The sequence below is a fragment of the Eptesicus fuscus genome, chromosome 20, assembly GCF_027574615.1.
Source record: "Eptesicus fuscus isolate TK198812 chromosome 20, DD_ASM_mEF_20220401, whole genome shotgun sequence".
In the NCBI taxonomy this organism is placed as follows: domain Eukaryota; kingdom Metazoa; phylum Chordata; class Mammalia; order Chiroptera; family Vespertilionidae; genus Eptesicus; species Eptesicus fuscus.
The window spans coordinates 32,287,578-32,305,306 of NC_072492.1; the positions used below are offsets into that span (position 1 = coordinate 32,287,578).

At 42.6% G+C, this 17,729-nt stretch overlaps 1 protein-coding gene across 1 annotated transcript in view; it reads left to right on the top strand.

Moving 5' to 3' along the window:
- The window catches only part of TANC2 (tetratricopeptide repeat, ankyrin repeat and coiled-coil containing 2), a 272,846-nt gene that overhangs the window by 252,216 nt on the left and 2,901 nt on the right, over positions 1–17,729 (top strand). Inside the window, exons 20-27 of the mRNA XM_028157430.2 lie at positions 2,695–2,828; positions 3,740–3,863; positions 9,061–9,236; positions 9,698–9,830; positions 10,373–10,402; positions 11,229–11,320; positions 13,917–14,063; positions 16,686–16,786. Coding sequence (XP_028013231.2) covers positions 2,695–2,828; positions 3,740–3,863; positions 9,061–9,236; positions 9,698–9,830; positions 10,373–10,402; positions 11,229–11,320; positions 13,917–14,063; positions 16,686–16,786 — 937 coding nt within the window. The remainder of the gene's footprint in view (positions 1–2,694; positions 2,829–3,739; positions 3,864–9,060; positions 9,237–9,697; positions 9,831–10,372; positions 10,403–11,228; positions 11,321–13,916; positions 14,064–16,685; positions 16,787–17,729) is intronic.

Here is a 17,729-nt window from a genome sequence, read left to right on the forward strand (position 1 = left end):
TCCATATACAATAAACATGCTATTTCCTACCTCATTGCCTTTATACATTCTCTGCCTGTGCCTAACATGCCTCCTCCTTGCCTTTGAATGCCTGTAAGTCTCCTATTTCTCTTTCAGCATCTAGCTCTTCCCAAACACTCCTTCCCCTGGGACACCTCCATACAACCAACCTTCATGGACTTATTTCTGTTGTACATATCACACTGTATAGTAATTTACTTGTTTGTCTGTGATTCTTACCTAACCATGAGTTTCTTAAGAGCAGAGACGGTGTCTGACAAGTAGCTCAATAAATGTTTAATTAATGTTTTGGATAGCAGTGATCAGTGTTTGTCTCACAACCACCGCCTCCCGTTGGTCTTACATGACCTGTCTGCTGCACTCTTTCTAGGTTGAAAAAAAAACAACAAAGAACCATTTGCTTCACTGCATTCTATTTAGTGTCAGCATCCCATCTAAGCAAACTGGCTTTTCCCCAACTCTGAGCTGTGTCCTGTCTGCCTCTTCATACTCCTTAGATTTTTCCATTTGGAAAAGGACCATTTATGTCAGATAATCTCATCAGATGCTGACAAGCTAGCGAGCAAATTTTGTTACTGATCTCTAAGGAAGAGATTTGGCTCCAAACTGTTGTGCTTGCACTGAGAATCAGTTTGTTGTTTTTATAGAACTGGCTTTACCTTAATCTTTTTTCCTTTTTTTCCCCCAAAAAAAGTTTTAACAGTTTTTGATAAGACTTCTATAAAATCCAGCCAAAGCAACTCCTTGCTTTTGGATTTTGAAAAGCACAGATCCCATTTTACATAGTTGTGTTGCTCTGAGATGAAATTGGCCAGCTGTGTTAATGACCATATCCAGCTATCAGCTTTGAGATATGAATTCCTGCCAAATTACATCATAACCTAAGAAGATACAACAAAGAAAAAGGCCAAATGAAACATTCCCTCTCATATAAATATGCAATCCAGTGGGTTGAAATGAGCCAACCAGAGCAATATAATTCCAGGTTAGAGTGGACAGTATAAGTTTAGTTTTCAAGATGGGCCCTGGTTATGCATGTCAACTGTATTCTGTGAACTGGCATCATTGCTGAAAGACTGATTCTGAAATACTGTGCATATTTTCTCCAGGGCATTATAAATTCTTTTGTGAAAAATAATGTATTTGTCCCCCTTTTCCCATACACAGGATATTAAAAGGGAAGTTTGCTGCAACCCTGTCACCTACCTAGTGGCTACTTTAAATGGGATCAGAACATGGGAGTTAGAAATTTTCCAAATTATTTGTTTTATGTACAACAAGGTGATGCTATGATTCCTCACAAGTATCTAACTCAGTCAAGTTCTCTCCCCCCCCCCCCAGCTTTACTGAGATATAATTGATATATGACATTGTGTAAGTTTTAGGTATACAGTGTTATAATGTCCATTCAAGTTCTTAAACTGCTCTGGTGTTCTAACCCGAGAACTAAAGTGTTGTTGTTTCTGAACTATTAGAAATACAAACTTGAGAAAGAGGGAAGATCGCTTCGAGTTTGATTTGAAGAATAAGAGACAAAACTTGTTTATCAAGTCAATAGTCAGACCCATCAATACCTGTACACATCCATTGGTGGTTTAGAAATGACCCTCACCCCAGGGGGGACCACGCCACTTCTTCTCTGTGAGGAACAGGGCAGAAATAATGTTAGGACTTTTCAAATAAAACTGAAAGTGCAAATAGGACAAGGCATAGATGCATCTAGTTTGAGTGAATATATCTTCTAAAATTGTCCCTTCTTAAGCCCTTCTTATCATTGAGGAAGGAAAAGATTACTTGAAGGTTTATCTTGGTGGAAATTACAGGTCATCTTGGTTTTGCACATGAGTCAGTTGTGGATAAATTTGGCCAAGCCCAAAGACAAAATGCGATAATTTACACTTGAAAAAGATTATAAATGACCATTTGATTTGAATTTCCATTGCTTACCTCATTAGATACCAACTGTATCAAAGATCATAAACAAAGAACAGCAGCAAGGAAAGACCGTTTAAGTTTCTTCCTGTTGTGTCCCTTATACTCACTATAGCTAATTTCTATCTGTGACTCCATCTTTATATTCATAAGAAAAGAGCCTTTGTCACACCTCTCATCTTGACTGTTACCTTGAACACTTCTGATCCTCATATAAAAATGGTTACAGATATACTAGAAATGTCTGTCTCAACTAATGAAGGAAAGGAATAAAAACTGGCCCACGGCCCGTGGACTGCAGTTTCTAACTTTGGTTCTTGGGTTTAAGGGCCCAAGAACAGGTGGCCAGAGATTGTCCCTAGCTAATTCTAAAAACAAGACCTTACTCTGCAAAGGCCCTTCTCCCTGCATTCCAGCCACACATAGACCAGTAGAAGGTGTGTAGCTAGGAAAGAGGTACCAAAAAAGAGTCAGGGTAGGAAAAAATAAAATGAAGTAAGTTTGATCAAAGGTGATTTTTCAGTAAATGTGTTCTTATAATTGTTTCTGTCTATTATAAATAAGCCCATTTAAATGTAGTTGTATTCATTTAAATTTTCATGACAAAAGTAGCTAAAATCATTATTCTTGGAGGTAAAGTAGCAGTTATATTAATCAAACACAGATATACTGCCATGTTTAACACACAGGATTAGAGATTGCAAGAGCCACCTGTTTTCAGTCTGTGTTCTCTGCCCTTAGCCCTGACAGCTGCAGCCGGAAGGGGCAAACTGGAGGTATGTCGTCTGCTCTTGGAACAAGGGGCGGCAGTGGCCCAGCCAAACCGTCGAGGGGCAGTGCCCCTATTCAGCACTGTTCGCCAGGGCCACTGGCAGGTAAGCATGGCAGCTACTTCCAGGACCATGGGCAAGAGTGAATTCTAGGTGGGAAGTTCTGATGCATAGAGAGAGAGAAAAAAGAATCACAAAATTTGAGTTACCCAGCAATCATCACGTTTGAGGACTTGGGTGTTTGTTATTAATATTCCACAGTTGAGAATATGTCAAAAAGTTAGCATTCAAAATCATCTAGATTGTATAGAAAGACTGGCTACTTTTGGCCTGGTCGTAAGATTGCCTTTTTCTAGAGAACATTTCACAGTATCCACAAGTTCTTGGGGAGGTTCATATCTCAACAGATCCCTGCTAACCACTTATTTGCAGGTGTCTGAGATTTCCTAGAAGAAAATGTGGTGTATATAAATTTTAGTTATGCGGTCTTTCCAGATGTTTGGCTTCTGGATAAATGCTAATTTGTATACTTAGGATGGAAAAGAAAGCATATTGGTCATAATCCTTTTCAAAGCACTTGAGTAGAAAAATGCTGTAGAAGCCAAACAGTGCTAAAGAGTTGAGACTCTCTATAGTATTCAGTTCAGTCACAAATATTCACTGCAGGCAGCTTTGCAACTTCTAGAGGTCAATAAAATGGCACTGACACAGGAGGTGACTTGTGTTGGAGCTTAGTTATGGGATTGCTTAGTCCACATCTTGGCCATTATTATCTTAATTTTTTTTTTTTTTTTTACTTAGTGGCTGAGTTGAGCATTCAGAGTTGAATTCTTCACATTTAGCTGTCCCTACTAGAGTCATAGATCAAATCACATGGTACAAGGACTGTGTGGAACTTGAGGGGGTGCTTGCAGTGGAAAGTTATGTGGGGGTTCACACAGTGTCTGGGATAGCATGCCTGCGTCTGCTCAGCAGCTCTTCCTGGATAATTGGCTCCTGTTTCTCTGAACTTGCAGATAGTTGATCTTTTGCTCACCCATGGAGCTGATGTCAACATGGCAGACAAGCAAGGTCGGACTCCCTTGATGATGGCTGCTTCTGAAGGCCATCTGGGAACTGTGGACTTTCTACTTGCACAAGGTTAGTCCTGGGCTGCCAGGGCTGGATGGTCAGTGCCCATAATTTCCAGTGATGGATTCCAAGAAATGTTAAGAAAGATATTATTAATCCTTGTGGCTTGAGGGATCTTTAGTATTCTAACCAAATTAACATAATCAAACTCTTAAGTTAAAGAGTTTGAATAATCACCAAACTTTGCATTTTAATATATAGTCAATAAATGGTCATCTTCCAGGGATTGTATTTTGACTTTAACTTTATCAATTATTTTGCAGTCTTGCACAACTAACATTTTTCTTATATCCAAAGAAGGCAGCTGGAGACTAAGACAATTGCTGACAATGGTACCCTATTTGAGGACTCAGGATATTATTACCCTCCTCTTATAATAAATGCCTTTTGACATTTACCAACATTCACGTATTCCTGGTGAATGAGAAATAAGTTAAAGGATACACACCACCATCAAAACATTTCAGATTCCTTTTGATTGCTATGACCTCAGTTACCTGTGCAGAACAGTTACCTGTGGGGAGTGCTGGTGGGCCTCTGCAGTGGAAACGCTGGGGTCACTGCTGACCCTGCACTACTATCTAGTGGAACTTGAGCATTTATTTGCATGAAGCAAGAGGTAGTGTGATTGTGACTGGTCTTAATGATTCCATTCTAGTTAGCTTCTCCTGTTAGTAAACTGGACCAAAAACATCTATCCATAAGCACATACACTTCAAGGAAACCAACCTCCTGGAGAATCAAGCCCAGGTTGGAGCAGCTAAGGGTAGCTGAGTTAGGACGAGGAGGTTTCTTCTAAGATTTTAAACTACAACTTGGTCAGACACTTACTGGATCTTGAGCTGTATCTTCCAAAGAAGATTTGTATCCACAACCTCAGGCTCAAAAGTTGGGGTCAGAATCAGAGAACTGCTCTCCCCGCGTGCAAAGAGGTTCTTGCTTCCTCAGTACAAGCTACCAAACAAGTCTGGTTTCATGATACCTCTTCGCACTTCTGCTTAGAGGGAGTTGGTTGAGGAAGTGGGATGTGCCTAGATTCCCAGGGTAAGATGTGGCAGGAGTAAATGTGTAAGGACAACCCAAGTCTCCTGGAAAGGCAGGAGCTCTTCAGCCACTAATGACCTTGAGGTAACTGCACATTCCAATAGAAGATCATCAGGCACAGATTCCAGCAAGTTCTTCTCCCTTAACCACTGCAGAGATTCTGATCTTTGTACTATTTAATTTTTCACACTTAAATCAGAAACTTTTACTAAATGAACAAATTCTATGAACAGTTACTTAGCCCATGTTATTTGTAGAACTCTATGCCAGGAACTGTGAGTAATTTTTTTAAATTAATATACTATAATCTGTGCCCCTTCAAAGGGTCCATAATCTAGTAAGGAAGGGATGAAACAGAGATAAATAACTACCTTAAAAAGCAGAGAATCCTGAGTGCTCTGGTAAAGGTATTTGAGTTAGAATAGGACAGACTTCAAAATATGAATAGGAAAAATGTTCTGTGCTCAGGGAGGGGGACTAATGTAATTGAAAGGTGAAGAAGGAGGAACAGTACACAACAGGTTTGGGGAAATAGGCAAGTTGTCCAGTGAAGTACATGAGTGCTGTTGAGAAATAAAATGGGAAGCATATGTGCAAAGAAATGGAAAAGGAGCAGATTAAAAGAGTTTGGACTTAATTCTAAAGGCAGTGGGGAGCCTTTCAAGACTTTTAAAAAGGGAATTTATGCTAGAGTTGTGCTTTAAAAAAAAAAGTCACTCAGGCAATAATGTGAATAGATTTGATGAAGGAATTATAGGGATCCATTAGGAAGCCATTGTAGTAGAATGGATGAGAGGTTATGAGGCCCTAATCCAGGTGCAGTAGCTGTTAGAATAGAACAGAAGGGCCAAATGCAACAGTGATTTTGATATAAAGATTGATTGCATTTAGGAAATAAGGAGGAGGGGTTGAAAATAACTCCAAAGTTTGAAGATGGATGTTTGGGAGAACTGTTAGTCTTATTAACTTAAGGTGACCAGATTTTAACATTGGTAAAGCGGGGCACCATTGACCCGGGGGGGGGGGTCCTATTTTTTTTTTAAATATATTTTATTGATTTTTTTACAGAAAGGAAGAGAGAGGGATAGAGAGTTAGAAACATCGATGAGAGAGAAACATCGATCAGCTGCCTCCTGCACACCCCCTACTGGGGATGTGCCCGCAACCAAGGTACATGCCCTTGACCGGAATCGAACCTGGGACCCTTGAGTCCGCAGGCCGACGCTCTATCCACTGAGCCAAACCGGTTTCGGGGCGGGGGGGGGGGGGGGGGCATTCTTGATTAAAAATTTGGTCTATATTGTAATCGCTTTTGGTTTTTTTGTTTTGTTTTAAATATATTTTTATTGATTTTTCACAGAGAGGAAGAGAGAGGGATAGAGAGTCAGAAACATCGATGAGAGAGAAACATCGATCAGCTGCCTCCCGCACACCCCCCACTGGGGACGTGCCCGCAACCAAGGTACATGCCCCCGACCGGAATCGAACCTGGGACCTCTCAGTCCGCAGGCCGACGCTCTATCCACTGAGCCAAACCGGTCTCGGCCGCTTTTGGTTTTTTTAATAAGAGGAAATTCACTTCTTAGATCATCGTTGAATTTGCATCCTCTTTTCTTACTCATTATGTTAAAAATCTAAAAAAATAATTTAAAATTATATTATAAATTATATATACATATTGCTTAAAAACACAGTAAGTAGGTACATAATTACATGAACATATTTTATTGTTAGTTTATAAATTAAATTAATTTGATTGTTATAAAGTAACTATATTTTAAAAATTATTTTAATCCTATATTTCTTTCTAAATAATAACAATACTAACTTGTATTATTTTTCCTCTGAATTTGCCGTAACGTAAGTCGTAAGTGTCACTTTCAAGGCCAGCGCTAGACTTTTTGCCGCCACTATAAAATATAAATAATACGAGTACTGTCTGCTAAATTCAAGAAAATTTATGTATTTATGAAATAAATAAATTACTTACCTAAATTATCTGAATAGCTGATTTGTAATGACATCACTTGTTTAACTAGCTTACTAGCACGCAGTACAATGTGTATCGTCTGAGAGACAGTTACAAAATGTTTTCGTCGTTGCCAATCCCAAAAAATGCCATTGTTCATTAAGTCCAAACAATGGTGGTCGAATTCTAACAACTGATCAACAATGCGAACTTTGATAAGCAGTTCTCGATAATCAATTCTCAACAATTATTTGTTATTAAAGTTTAACATTATAAAATTAAAAACAAAAATAATATAAAACTCATATCCTGGCTAAATAGCCACATGGCCACCGAAAACCATATATTCCCTTCCCGTTCTCCCGCCATTCCCTAGCTTGTCGTGCATTCTTTCCAAAAATCGGGACTTTTTTAAAACACCGCGGGACGCGGGACAAATTGTTAAAAATTGGGACTGTCCCGCCAAAAGCAGGACGTCTGGTCACCTTATATTAACTGCAAGGGGGAAAAGAAACAGGAGGAAAATTAAAAATTGAATTTTGGGCTTATTTCATATGTATCTCCTTTTAACTTCTTAAATTCCAACTTTTCTTATTTTTGGAAAAATCAATTTATCTATAATTTACATCCAGAACCTTCTTATCCTGTTTTTTTTCACCGCTGGAGGCTCTGTCCAGGGAATTTATAGATGTTGTGTCTAAGAAAACTCCTTGGATTCTGTCTCATATTCAAAATCATTCCATGGCAGAGTCAATATTTTTATTGTTATTTTTTAATCCTCACCTGAGGACATGTTTAGAGGAAGAGAGAGAGAGAGAGAGGGAGGGAGAGGGAGAGAAAGAGAGAGAGAGAGAGAGAGAGAGAGAGAGAGAGAGAGAAACATCAATATGAGAGACATCAATGTTCATTGATGAGTTGCCTTCCATACGTGCCCCAACAGGGATTGAATCCCCAACAGGGATTTCAGTGCACAGGACATGCTCAACCAACTGAGCCATTCCAGCTGGGCAGAGTTGATGTTTTAATTGCAGAATGTACCACTGTGAAAAGCTCACCCAGAACATTTATGTGTTAGAGGTGTGGTTCCTTCCAGCCCTTCGTCCTGCTATGGGAAGCCACAAAGTGGTTATCTGACCTCTAGGGATACACAGGTGATAGGCCCAGATAGCTGCTGAGTAGACCTGAGCTGGCTGGGGCAGGTCCTAAGCTTGGTCTGGGATCTGAATCCTGTCCTGCTGAGGGGGCAGCCTGGAAAGTGTTCCCTGTGCAGTAAGTTGATCTCTAATTTAGTGAGTATGACGTGCCAGCTGTGTGAAAAGAATTATCTTAGGTTCCCTTTGAAACTAGCAAGAAAGTAATAGGCTCTTTGCCATCCAGAAGCTTACAGTTGAAGCTGAGAACCAAGTGTATATTGAATTTTAGGCTAATTACAAAACGTGTCAATTGAGCTTGATCTTTACAGATGAAAATAGACATTTTGAAGGCAGATGCAGAATATAAAAGGGGCTTAGACAGTGGGCGTGAAGTTATTGAAGGCTGACTAGTTTAATTAAACTTTGAATTTTCTCTATGTCCTGGGTCTCTTTCCATGAGTCCATTTCCCTCACATTCTGTCAAGGAGTTTATACTATTATATAAATGAAAACTTTCACCGAGTTCAGAAAACATTCATTGAGAATTTAAAAGATTAACTACAGAATAAGGTGACATGTTAAGCAGATTCAAGAGGAAGTAACAGTGAACCACAAGAAGCTTGAAGACGGGGATTGGAGATGGTTCCTAGGAAATGGGCAGAAGTGAGACAACTCGTGGGGAGAAAAAATATATTCTGCACATGGAAGCAACATAACCAAAAGTGAGGGTTCAGGAACATTTATGGGAGATTCTAGAGGCAGTGAGTACATCCATTTTGCCAAAGTAGAGGATTCTCACAGGGAAGTAGGAAACTAAAGAACAGAGGGTATGCTTGGGATAGATTGTGGAGGACCTGGAATGCCCAGTAAAACAGCTGGACTTTCTTCTCTTCTATTAACAGCTTGTAGGATCGATTTTTTTAACAGTTTTTATTGAAAGGTAACTCACAGGCCAGAAACAAAAGCTGTGCTTCGGCAGAATGTACGCCGCAAGTTCAACACTCCCTTCTGCTATTAATTGTCATGTTTCCTCAGCCCTGCGTTATACTTGCTCTCATAGGTGCCTCCATTGCTCTGATGGACAAAGAAGGGTTGACAGCCCTCAGCTGGGCTTGTTTGAAGGGTCATCTCTCTGTAGTACGTTCTCTGGTGGATAATGGAGCTGCCACAGACCATGCTGACAAGAATGGCCGCACCCCATTGGATCTGGCAGCTTTCTATGGTGATGCTGAGGTGGTGAGTGTCTTTAAACAACCTTCACAGTGGTAGGGATAGGGGAGTGTTCCCTGTGCAGTAAGTTGATCTCTAATTTAGTGAGTATGACGTGCCAACTGTGTGAAAAGAATTATCTTAGGTTCCCTTTGAAACTAGCAAGGAAATAATAGGCTCTTTGCCATTCAAAGTTTACAATTTTAAGCTAGAACCAAGTGTATATTGAATTCTCCATCCATAATGCTATCTAGGGTTGAGGGTTGCGTGTAGTGATTCCTGATATAAAGTTCTTGGAGCTATACTTTAGAGGACAGAAAAATTCAAAACACCACTAAAGACCAAGCATATAGGTATGGCCTAAAATACCATGGCTACTCAGCCTGGTTCAGACCAGCAGTTGAATAAAGGGCAGGCAGCAGCCAGAATCCTTGGTGGAGCTGAACCATTGCACTTATGTTAACTGCTCTGCTTGATCCATGTGCTAGGTCCAGTTCCTGGTGGATCACGGGGCCATGATCGAGCATGTGGACTACAGCGGAATGCGCCCGTTGGATAGGGCAGTGGGGTGCCGGAACACTTCAGTCGTTGTCACTCTTCTGAAGAAAGGAGCCAAGATAGGTAGGAGAAAGGAAGAAGGTGCTGGCCATCTGTGCCCAGAGGCCAGACTGGTCCAGTGGTCTGGCTGCCTTGGGTGTTTGGTGTGAGTGTATATAGTTTCCCCTCTGCCCTGGCCCAAATATTGTCCAAGTGAACAGGAAGGCTCTTGGCCCAGAGAAAGCCATCTGAGCCATGGTCTACACTACCCTGAGTAAAATCACATGGTTCTCTGCCATGCCCCCTTGTAGCCTTACCCAGGAGGCTGCTCTGAACCTTCAGCACATCTTAGTGCTAGTGCCTCTATATCAGCCCCACCCTGTGAGCATCCTGGATCCCTGCACGGCCGTGAGCCTTTGCTTCCCTTGCTCTGTATGTGCTTCAGACTCTTAAGTCCCTGCTGCTGCTGCCCCATTCGCTCCCCACCCACAGACCTGTAGACAAGGGTTGGCTTATATGCTGGCTTTTTTGCTGCCTGCCTCTCACTGCTGCTTTTTCCTTCTTTTTCACCTTCATCCATTTTTTTTTCCTCTCCTACAACTTTTTGTTTTCTCCTTTCTTTGAAGGTTGTCAGACGTTACCGAGTCGCCCACGAGGTATATTTCACCGCTGTCAGCATCAGGCGTGGTCTGATGGCTTGGTCAGCTTTGCCTTCTCCTCTTTGATTTAGCCTGCATGAGTCCCCACACCTCTAATCTTTTAATTTACTTCACCTTAAAAGAAGATTTTTTTAAATGACTGTTGTAGAGAATAACTTGAACTTTTCATAACTAACCCTGAAAAGCTTAGTTGGTAAATAATTCAGGCATCTGTAAACTAATCAGTTTAACCTTTTCTTTCTCTTTGGGGGTAAAATAGTCCTCAATAATCTTGGCTTGTCTCATGTCTGTCTGACATTGGGACTGTGCTCCTGGTACACAGTAAATCCAGGAGTCCTACTCAATACTTACAAATTAAGGGAGCTTTTAGAATCTTGAATGGTTTCCCTCTGCAAAGTACATATTTAAATATTAACAAACTGAATAGTTGGGGCCTTTGAGTCCCAGATTCTAAAGTAAATTTCTCTTTTTGGATGTTTAAAATCTTATAGTGACATTTAATGTAAACCCTTCCTCCCAATTTTTTAATTTAAAATAACTCCAAACTAAGCCATTGCCTGCCCAAATACAGTATGCAGACTTTGCTGCCCTCTTGTGGTTCAAACTCAGTTCAGATATTCTTATTTTAAGGTGAATATAGTCCAGTGCAGCTTCTAGGCAGTGGGAGTCATTAAGATACTCCCAGGTCCAAAAGATGAGGAAATTCTTGTGGAGCAAGTTGTTCTCTCAGCAGAAATTCCCCCAGGATGTTTTTTTCACCTAGCTTCCTACCACCCTTACATTGTATGAGTTTTTTACCCATCATGCATCCTGTACACTACAGGTCCAGCCACATGGGCGATGGCCACCTCCAAACCAGACATCATGATCATCCTGTTGAGCAAGCTGATGGAAGAGGGGGACATGTTTTATAAGGTGAGGGGAAAAAGGAACGAAGTTTCCTCAAAACAGCCAGTGACTGTTTTCTACATATGGAACCTACCGAAGTCTTGACAGTTCTCATCTTTGGTCCTAGAGACAAAGGGAGAATGTCATCTCTCCGTGCCCCGCTCATAAATTGAAAATCCAGGCTTTTCACCTTCTCAACAAGAGAGCAAGAATAGCCTACACATGCCTGTAGCTGATCAACCTAAAGACCTAGTTTAACCACTGTTAGGCAATAATAGAGATTCTACATGGAATCTGCTAAGTGGGACCTGAAAATTCATGGAACAAGTCAAAGTAAAATAATGTAGTGCAGATATTTTCAGTCCATGGAAAAGAGTATTGATCTTGTCTTTCATATCCTATCTAATAAAAGAGTAATATGCAAATTGACCGTCACTCCAACACAAGATGGCTGCCCCCATGTGGACACAAGATGGCCACCACAAGATGGCCAGCAGGGGAGGGCAGTTGTAAGGGACCAGGCCTGCAAGGGAGGGCAGTTGGGGGCGATCAAGCCTGCAGGGGAGGGCAGTTAGGAGTGACCAGGATGGCAGAGGAGGGAAGTTAGGGGCAACTGGGCCAGCAGGGAAGGGCTGTTGGGGGGGACCCAGGCCTGCAGGAGAGAGCAGTTAGGGGTGACCAGGCCTGCAAAGGAGGGCAGTTAGGGGTGACCAGGCCTGCAGGGGAGGGCAGTTAGGGGCAATCAGGCTGGCAGGGGAGCAGTTAGGCATCAATCAGGGTGGCAGGGGAGTGGTTAGGGGGTGATCAGGCTGGCAGGGGAGCAGTTAGGCATCAATCAGGGTGGCAGGGGAGTGGTTAGGGGGTGATCAGGCTGGCAGGCAGAAGTGGTTAGGGGCAATCAGGAAGGCAGGCAGGCGAGCAGTTGGGAGCCAGCAGTCCTAGATTGTGAGTGGGATGTCTGACTGCCCGTTTAGGCCTGATCCCGGTAGGCAGTTGACATCCCTCAAGGGGTCCCATATTGGAGAGGGTGCAGGTTGGGCTGAGGGACACCCCCGTCCCGTGCACGAATTTTGTGCACTGGGCCTCTAGTTTAATATATACATAGACTTAAGAGTCTATAATAATAATTTATCAATATCTCTGAGTAAGATAAGACAACCAAGACAGAGAGCAATTAGAAGATTTGCTTGAAGTCACTCATTGAATGACAATAACAAAAAGAATGGAGTCTTTTTGTACTCACAACTCAAGCTGAGGGCTCCATGTCCTCCTAGCACAAACGCTCACGGCCTATAGGAAGTCCCTTAAGAACATTCCATGTCAGAATTAACATGTTGTGTTAAGATTAGCTGAATCATCTTCTCCTGAAGGTAAACAAACACAAATTCAGCCCAGCTTTGGGCATTGGGCCTCACTGAGACGTCTCTAGGCCCTGGAGATGACTGTATGTACACTCCCACCCCAGAGTAAGGAGTGCACAGAGTTCCTGGGGACAGAGTTGTATTTCCTGGGGAACTTTGAGTGAGACTCATGATAATCTAAGACTCTTAGCCTTCTAGGAAACTTGAGTCCTGACCCAACCATGATTTCACATAACTTCAAGGAAGGGCCTCTTTTGCTGTTATATTTATGGACCTGAGAATTGCATTCCCTCAAGAACCTAAGCTCTGGTTATAACATAACTTCTGATAGTCTAAGACAAGGAGTCCTACCTCCTAATGAGAATGGACAGAGCTACTACTGGTCCCACTCAGAATCCTACCTTGGAAGACTCCAAACCTCTCCTTAATGAGAGGTGCTACAGAAAAAATAAGAGATAGGGATTCCTGGTAAAGTTGCAGCTATACAGAAAGATGAGAGTGGATAAAGATTAACTAGAGGAATGGGGGTGCCTCCTGCATCATTCTGGGCTCAGCGTGTAGATTTTCAAATACAAATTGTAATAAAAGTTCAAGGCTTCTGTGACCAGGTCCCTAAGTTGATCATAGATTTGCTTTATCTTGGGAAATCCCTCCTACATAGTCAGATAGAACCACAAACTCTAAACTTTACTTCTCTACTATCACCTTACCCATGCCTTTTCCAAAAAACGGGGGAAACTGATTGGTATTATTTTATGCCATGAGAGTAGGGAACCAACAACTAGATTGTTTTAGCTCCTGCATCCTTTGTGAGGAAGAGAATGACCTCTTCTAGAGGACTGGCAAGGTGGAACATCAAACAAGGAAAGAGTTTTCCAGATAAGCAAAATTCAGGAAGTAGTCATTTTGGTGTGCTTGAGACTAGGAAATATGTGTTGCCAGGAGATCAGGTCAAGAGAAAGCTCCTTTGAAAGAGTGAGGTCAGTCCCTTAGGAATCCAGCTGAGAAGCTGGTCCCAGGCCCTTCATCACACGGCTTTGTTTCTCTGGCTTGTATCTTGGGTAACCCCTTCAACCCGAGCCTTTCTTGGCTAACGGCAAGGCTGGCCCCTTCTGCTCTCGTGTTCAGGGCCGGACCTCCTCGCTGAAGTGGCATTTGGGAGGGCTAACTCTTCATAATGACTGGAGAGAAGGAGGGGATGGGACCAGACTTAGTTGCTCAGCAGACCAACTTTGTGTTTTGCCATCTTGTCCTCCCATTAGAAAGGTAAAGTAAAGGAGGCTGCCCAGCGCTACCAGTACGCTCTGAAGAAATTCCCTAGAGAAGGGTTTGGTGAGGACTTGAAAACCTTCCGGGAACTGAAGGTGTCTCTTCTCCTCAACCTCTCTCGGTGTCGCAGGAAAATGAACGTAAGTCATTCTCATCCCAGCTCCTTTCTGCAGTCCTGGAGATTGACAGTCCAAGTCACTCACTAGCCTTTTCCAGGCCCCTGATCCTTCTCTGGCCCATTTGGAACTTGGTTGTCCTTCACAGAGCACTGACATTTGCAATTTGAAAGAAATCAACTCTTAAGTACAATCCATATCAAACTGTAAAAAAGTTAATGCTGTGGGCACTTTATAGGTTTCTGAGTTTTCATAATTCCCACTGAAAGTGATTAAAAAACTGTCATCATCCTCCCCACCCCAAAGTCAACTTTCTGGTCGTTGGGAAAATGTGAGAGCAATTGTCACTAAAATTTCAGCTGCAATTAGTTATGAATTTTAATCATTCCCTCCCTTTGTAGAAGGCTCCCGAGTCACGTATGGATGGGCTGGAAAGAGGACTCAGGACCATGAACTTCAAGATTTAATTTCTAAAAAAAAAAAAAAAAAAAAAAAAAAGATTTAATTTCTAAGGCTAATCTTGAACTTTTCACTTCTACTCATCTTTTTATCCTAGTATGCCATGTCCCTTCTTTTTGCAGATAGAATCTTAGCACTCTTCCTGGTCCCTTATTATCTCTCAAATAATCCTTGGTCCTTCTTGCCTGCCTTGCAGACAGTCTCTGATGCCCTCAGCAGCCTTGACATGCAGACACTCCAGGGCCAAGAACCCTCTCTCAGATACTGGGAATAGCTAAGATCATGTCAGGAGTCTCTGTCATCCACCAGCCTGAGGTTTCATAGTTCATCAAGAGATAGAAATAATCCAAGCCAAACAGGAGTGTTGATCAATAAAGAACTCAGCTCTACAATAGTGAGATTTCAGCTCAGTGGCAATGGCTCTGCTATCAATATCGGAAAGATTATTTGCGTATATGATCTTCATATCATCCATCTAAAACCTGACAATGAAAAGAGCCCTGATACAGCCTTGGGTGTCTCAGAGGACACAGTTAGGACCCTCAGAGGCAGAGCTGTCCCGGGTGCTGAGGACAGTGGGGCCACTAGAGGTTCTCATAGGAGGGGGTGAGTGTCTTAGGGGGAGGCAGTGAGGTTCTTAGATAAAACAGAAGAATCTTCACCAGGGTCTCCTGGGACAACAGCTAGTGAGAGTGAGAGCACAGGAGCTGCTGCCACCCTGCTGGCTTCTCTTTGCCTAACAAATAGTATACTTCGAAAAAATAATCTTCCCAGACATAACAATAGTCTCAAAAGAAAAAAGTAAAGGGTAAGGTTGGAAACAGTAGGGATAGAAGACAACCTTGCTAAAATAGAATACTTTCTCTCTGGCTCCACATTTGTTCAGAAATAATCACCTCCCATGAGCAGTACTCTGCTTAGCACCTGAAGCCTGCCTTTGGTAGAAAATTGCCCATCCTTTTTTTATTTTTTTTTATTTTTACCTGTGTCCCAGGGCCTTTGTTCTTCCTAAGGCCTTGTTTTCTGCATTAGGAATCACAAGTGCAACCAGAGGCTACTGTGCTGTGCTTTGACATTAAAAGAGGAAGGAAAAACTTCTCTTTTGTGTAAGGGTTAAAAACTATGGCTTTGTGCCTCCAGGGAGCCTCCATGATCAAGAGATGAAGTGATAGCACAGACCCCAGTCATAGACAGGGTCCTCTTTTGGGTTTTTTACTTTAAATGTTTCCTAAATAAGGAACCAGTTAAGAGAAGAAACAGACCAGAGAAGTCCTCTGAAATAAAAAGGAAACTACCATTTACTGAGCATCTACTTTGTGCCAAGAACTGATTACAGAGCATTCACATACTGTATTGCTTTTATCCTACCTGTGAAGTAGGTATGCATAAGAAAACATACAACAGCCCTAACTGGTTTGGCTCAGTGGATAGAGCGTCGACCTGCGGACTGAAGGGTCCCAGGTTCGATTCCGGTCAAGGGCATGTACCTTGGTTGCAGGCACATCCCCAGTAGGGGGTGTGCAGGAGGCAGCTGATCGATGTTTCTAAATCTCTATCCCTCTCCCTTCCTCCTGTAAAAAAATCAATAAAATATTTTTTTTTTAAAAGAAAACATACAACACACTCTGAAAGGTCACAAAGCAGACCAGAGAATTGAACACATCGACTGTCTTTACTCCATCTAGCCAGCACAGACCTCATCCTCTTGGATTTCACTCATCCCTGGGAAAACCAGGGACTAGTGGGTGTGGCAGGGAGGTGGGAGGTGGGTGAATGTCCATGTGAGGCGTAGATGTGTGTCATGGGAAGTGACTATTTCTGTGTGTGGCCTCACTCGTGCAGGTGTAATGAGTTTAGGTTCCAGCTTGAGGCACTTCATTGGGTTGACATTTGGCGTCTGGCCTAGAAAGAACTTCGTGAGAAAGGCAGAAAGAAGGAAAATTAAAAGTATTTTTATACTTATGGGCAGATAAATTCTTATGAGCGGTTGCAGGGCCACACAGGGCAAAGGCAGAAGGAACTTTCAAGCTGTGGGCCACGTGGCTAAAGCCATACCAGGCATGTCAGGAATCCCAGGTATTCCATCCGTAAGTGTCAAAGAAATGTACCTATGATCTGTGTTATTCCCAAGTTGTCTATTTTTCATATCTCTTCAATGACTCATTTGCACACCTATTGTAATGACAGGATTTTGGAATGGCGGAGGAATTTGCTACTAAGGCCCTGGAGCTGAAACCGAAATCTTATGAAGCTTACTATGCAAGAGCAAGGGCAAAACGCAGCAGCAGGTGAGGAGAGAGAGAGAGAGGGTAAAAAGCAAGAGGTCTCTTTTCTGAAAATCTGGCCAAGGCCATGTAGGCCATCCTGGGGCATATGTACCCAAGTGTGTCTATCCCTGAGGACTCGTAGGGCACGCTTTGGGGATGGCTCCCATAGCAATACTCAGCTTAAGGTTGGCAAGTCTCGGGGCTGTGGAAAGCTAGAGCCTTTTGCTTTGGGTGAAAAACATCTTTTCCATGTTGGAGAGTGGCACCTTCTTCCAAGAAGCCTCTGCCATCTCTCAATCGTGTTAACCCCCAAGCAGGAGCATAAGGAGACACTGGTGACTTAGGAAGAGGTCACTCAGCAACATCCCCTCGACCCTTTCGGGTGGAAAAGTGGGATGGTCACTTACATCACAGGCTCCTCTTTCTTTTCCTGTAGGCATTTGGGGAATCCCTGGATTGTTTAGTCTTCCTTGGGGGCTTCCCTCAAGTCTGGTGGCATCAAACCTCTTTCTTACCTAAAGCCCTACCGCAAACCCGTGGAGGCCCTGCTGCCAGGATTGAGGGGGCCCACAGTGGACTCCATCCCTCATGCCCATCTGCTGTGGTTTGGCCAGTGGGCAGGAAGGGTCCCAGAAAGACCTAGAATCTGCCATCAGTGGTCTTTGGATAACTTGTCCCTGTCCTTGATGCCTCCTGCCAGCATCCCACCCTTCTCCCAAACTACATGGGAAAGAACTGCTTCAGGCTCACTGATATAACCAGGGCGGGGATGTGGTCCTGGAAATCAAACCCAGGGTAAGTCCAGTGACAACAGTGGCAGTAATACTAATCTTAACTAGCTGGGGTAGCAAAGCTCTTCAGAAGCTTGACTGTCAAGTTCTCTTTCCCACCGAATAATTCCTTCCCCACAAATCCAGTTGCTTCTTTTCTGGGCAATATTAATAAAGAGAATGGGCCACGTGAA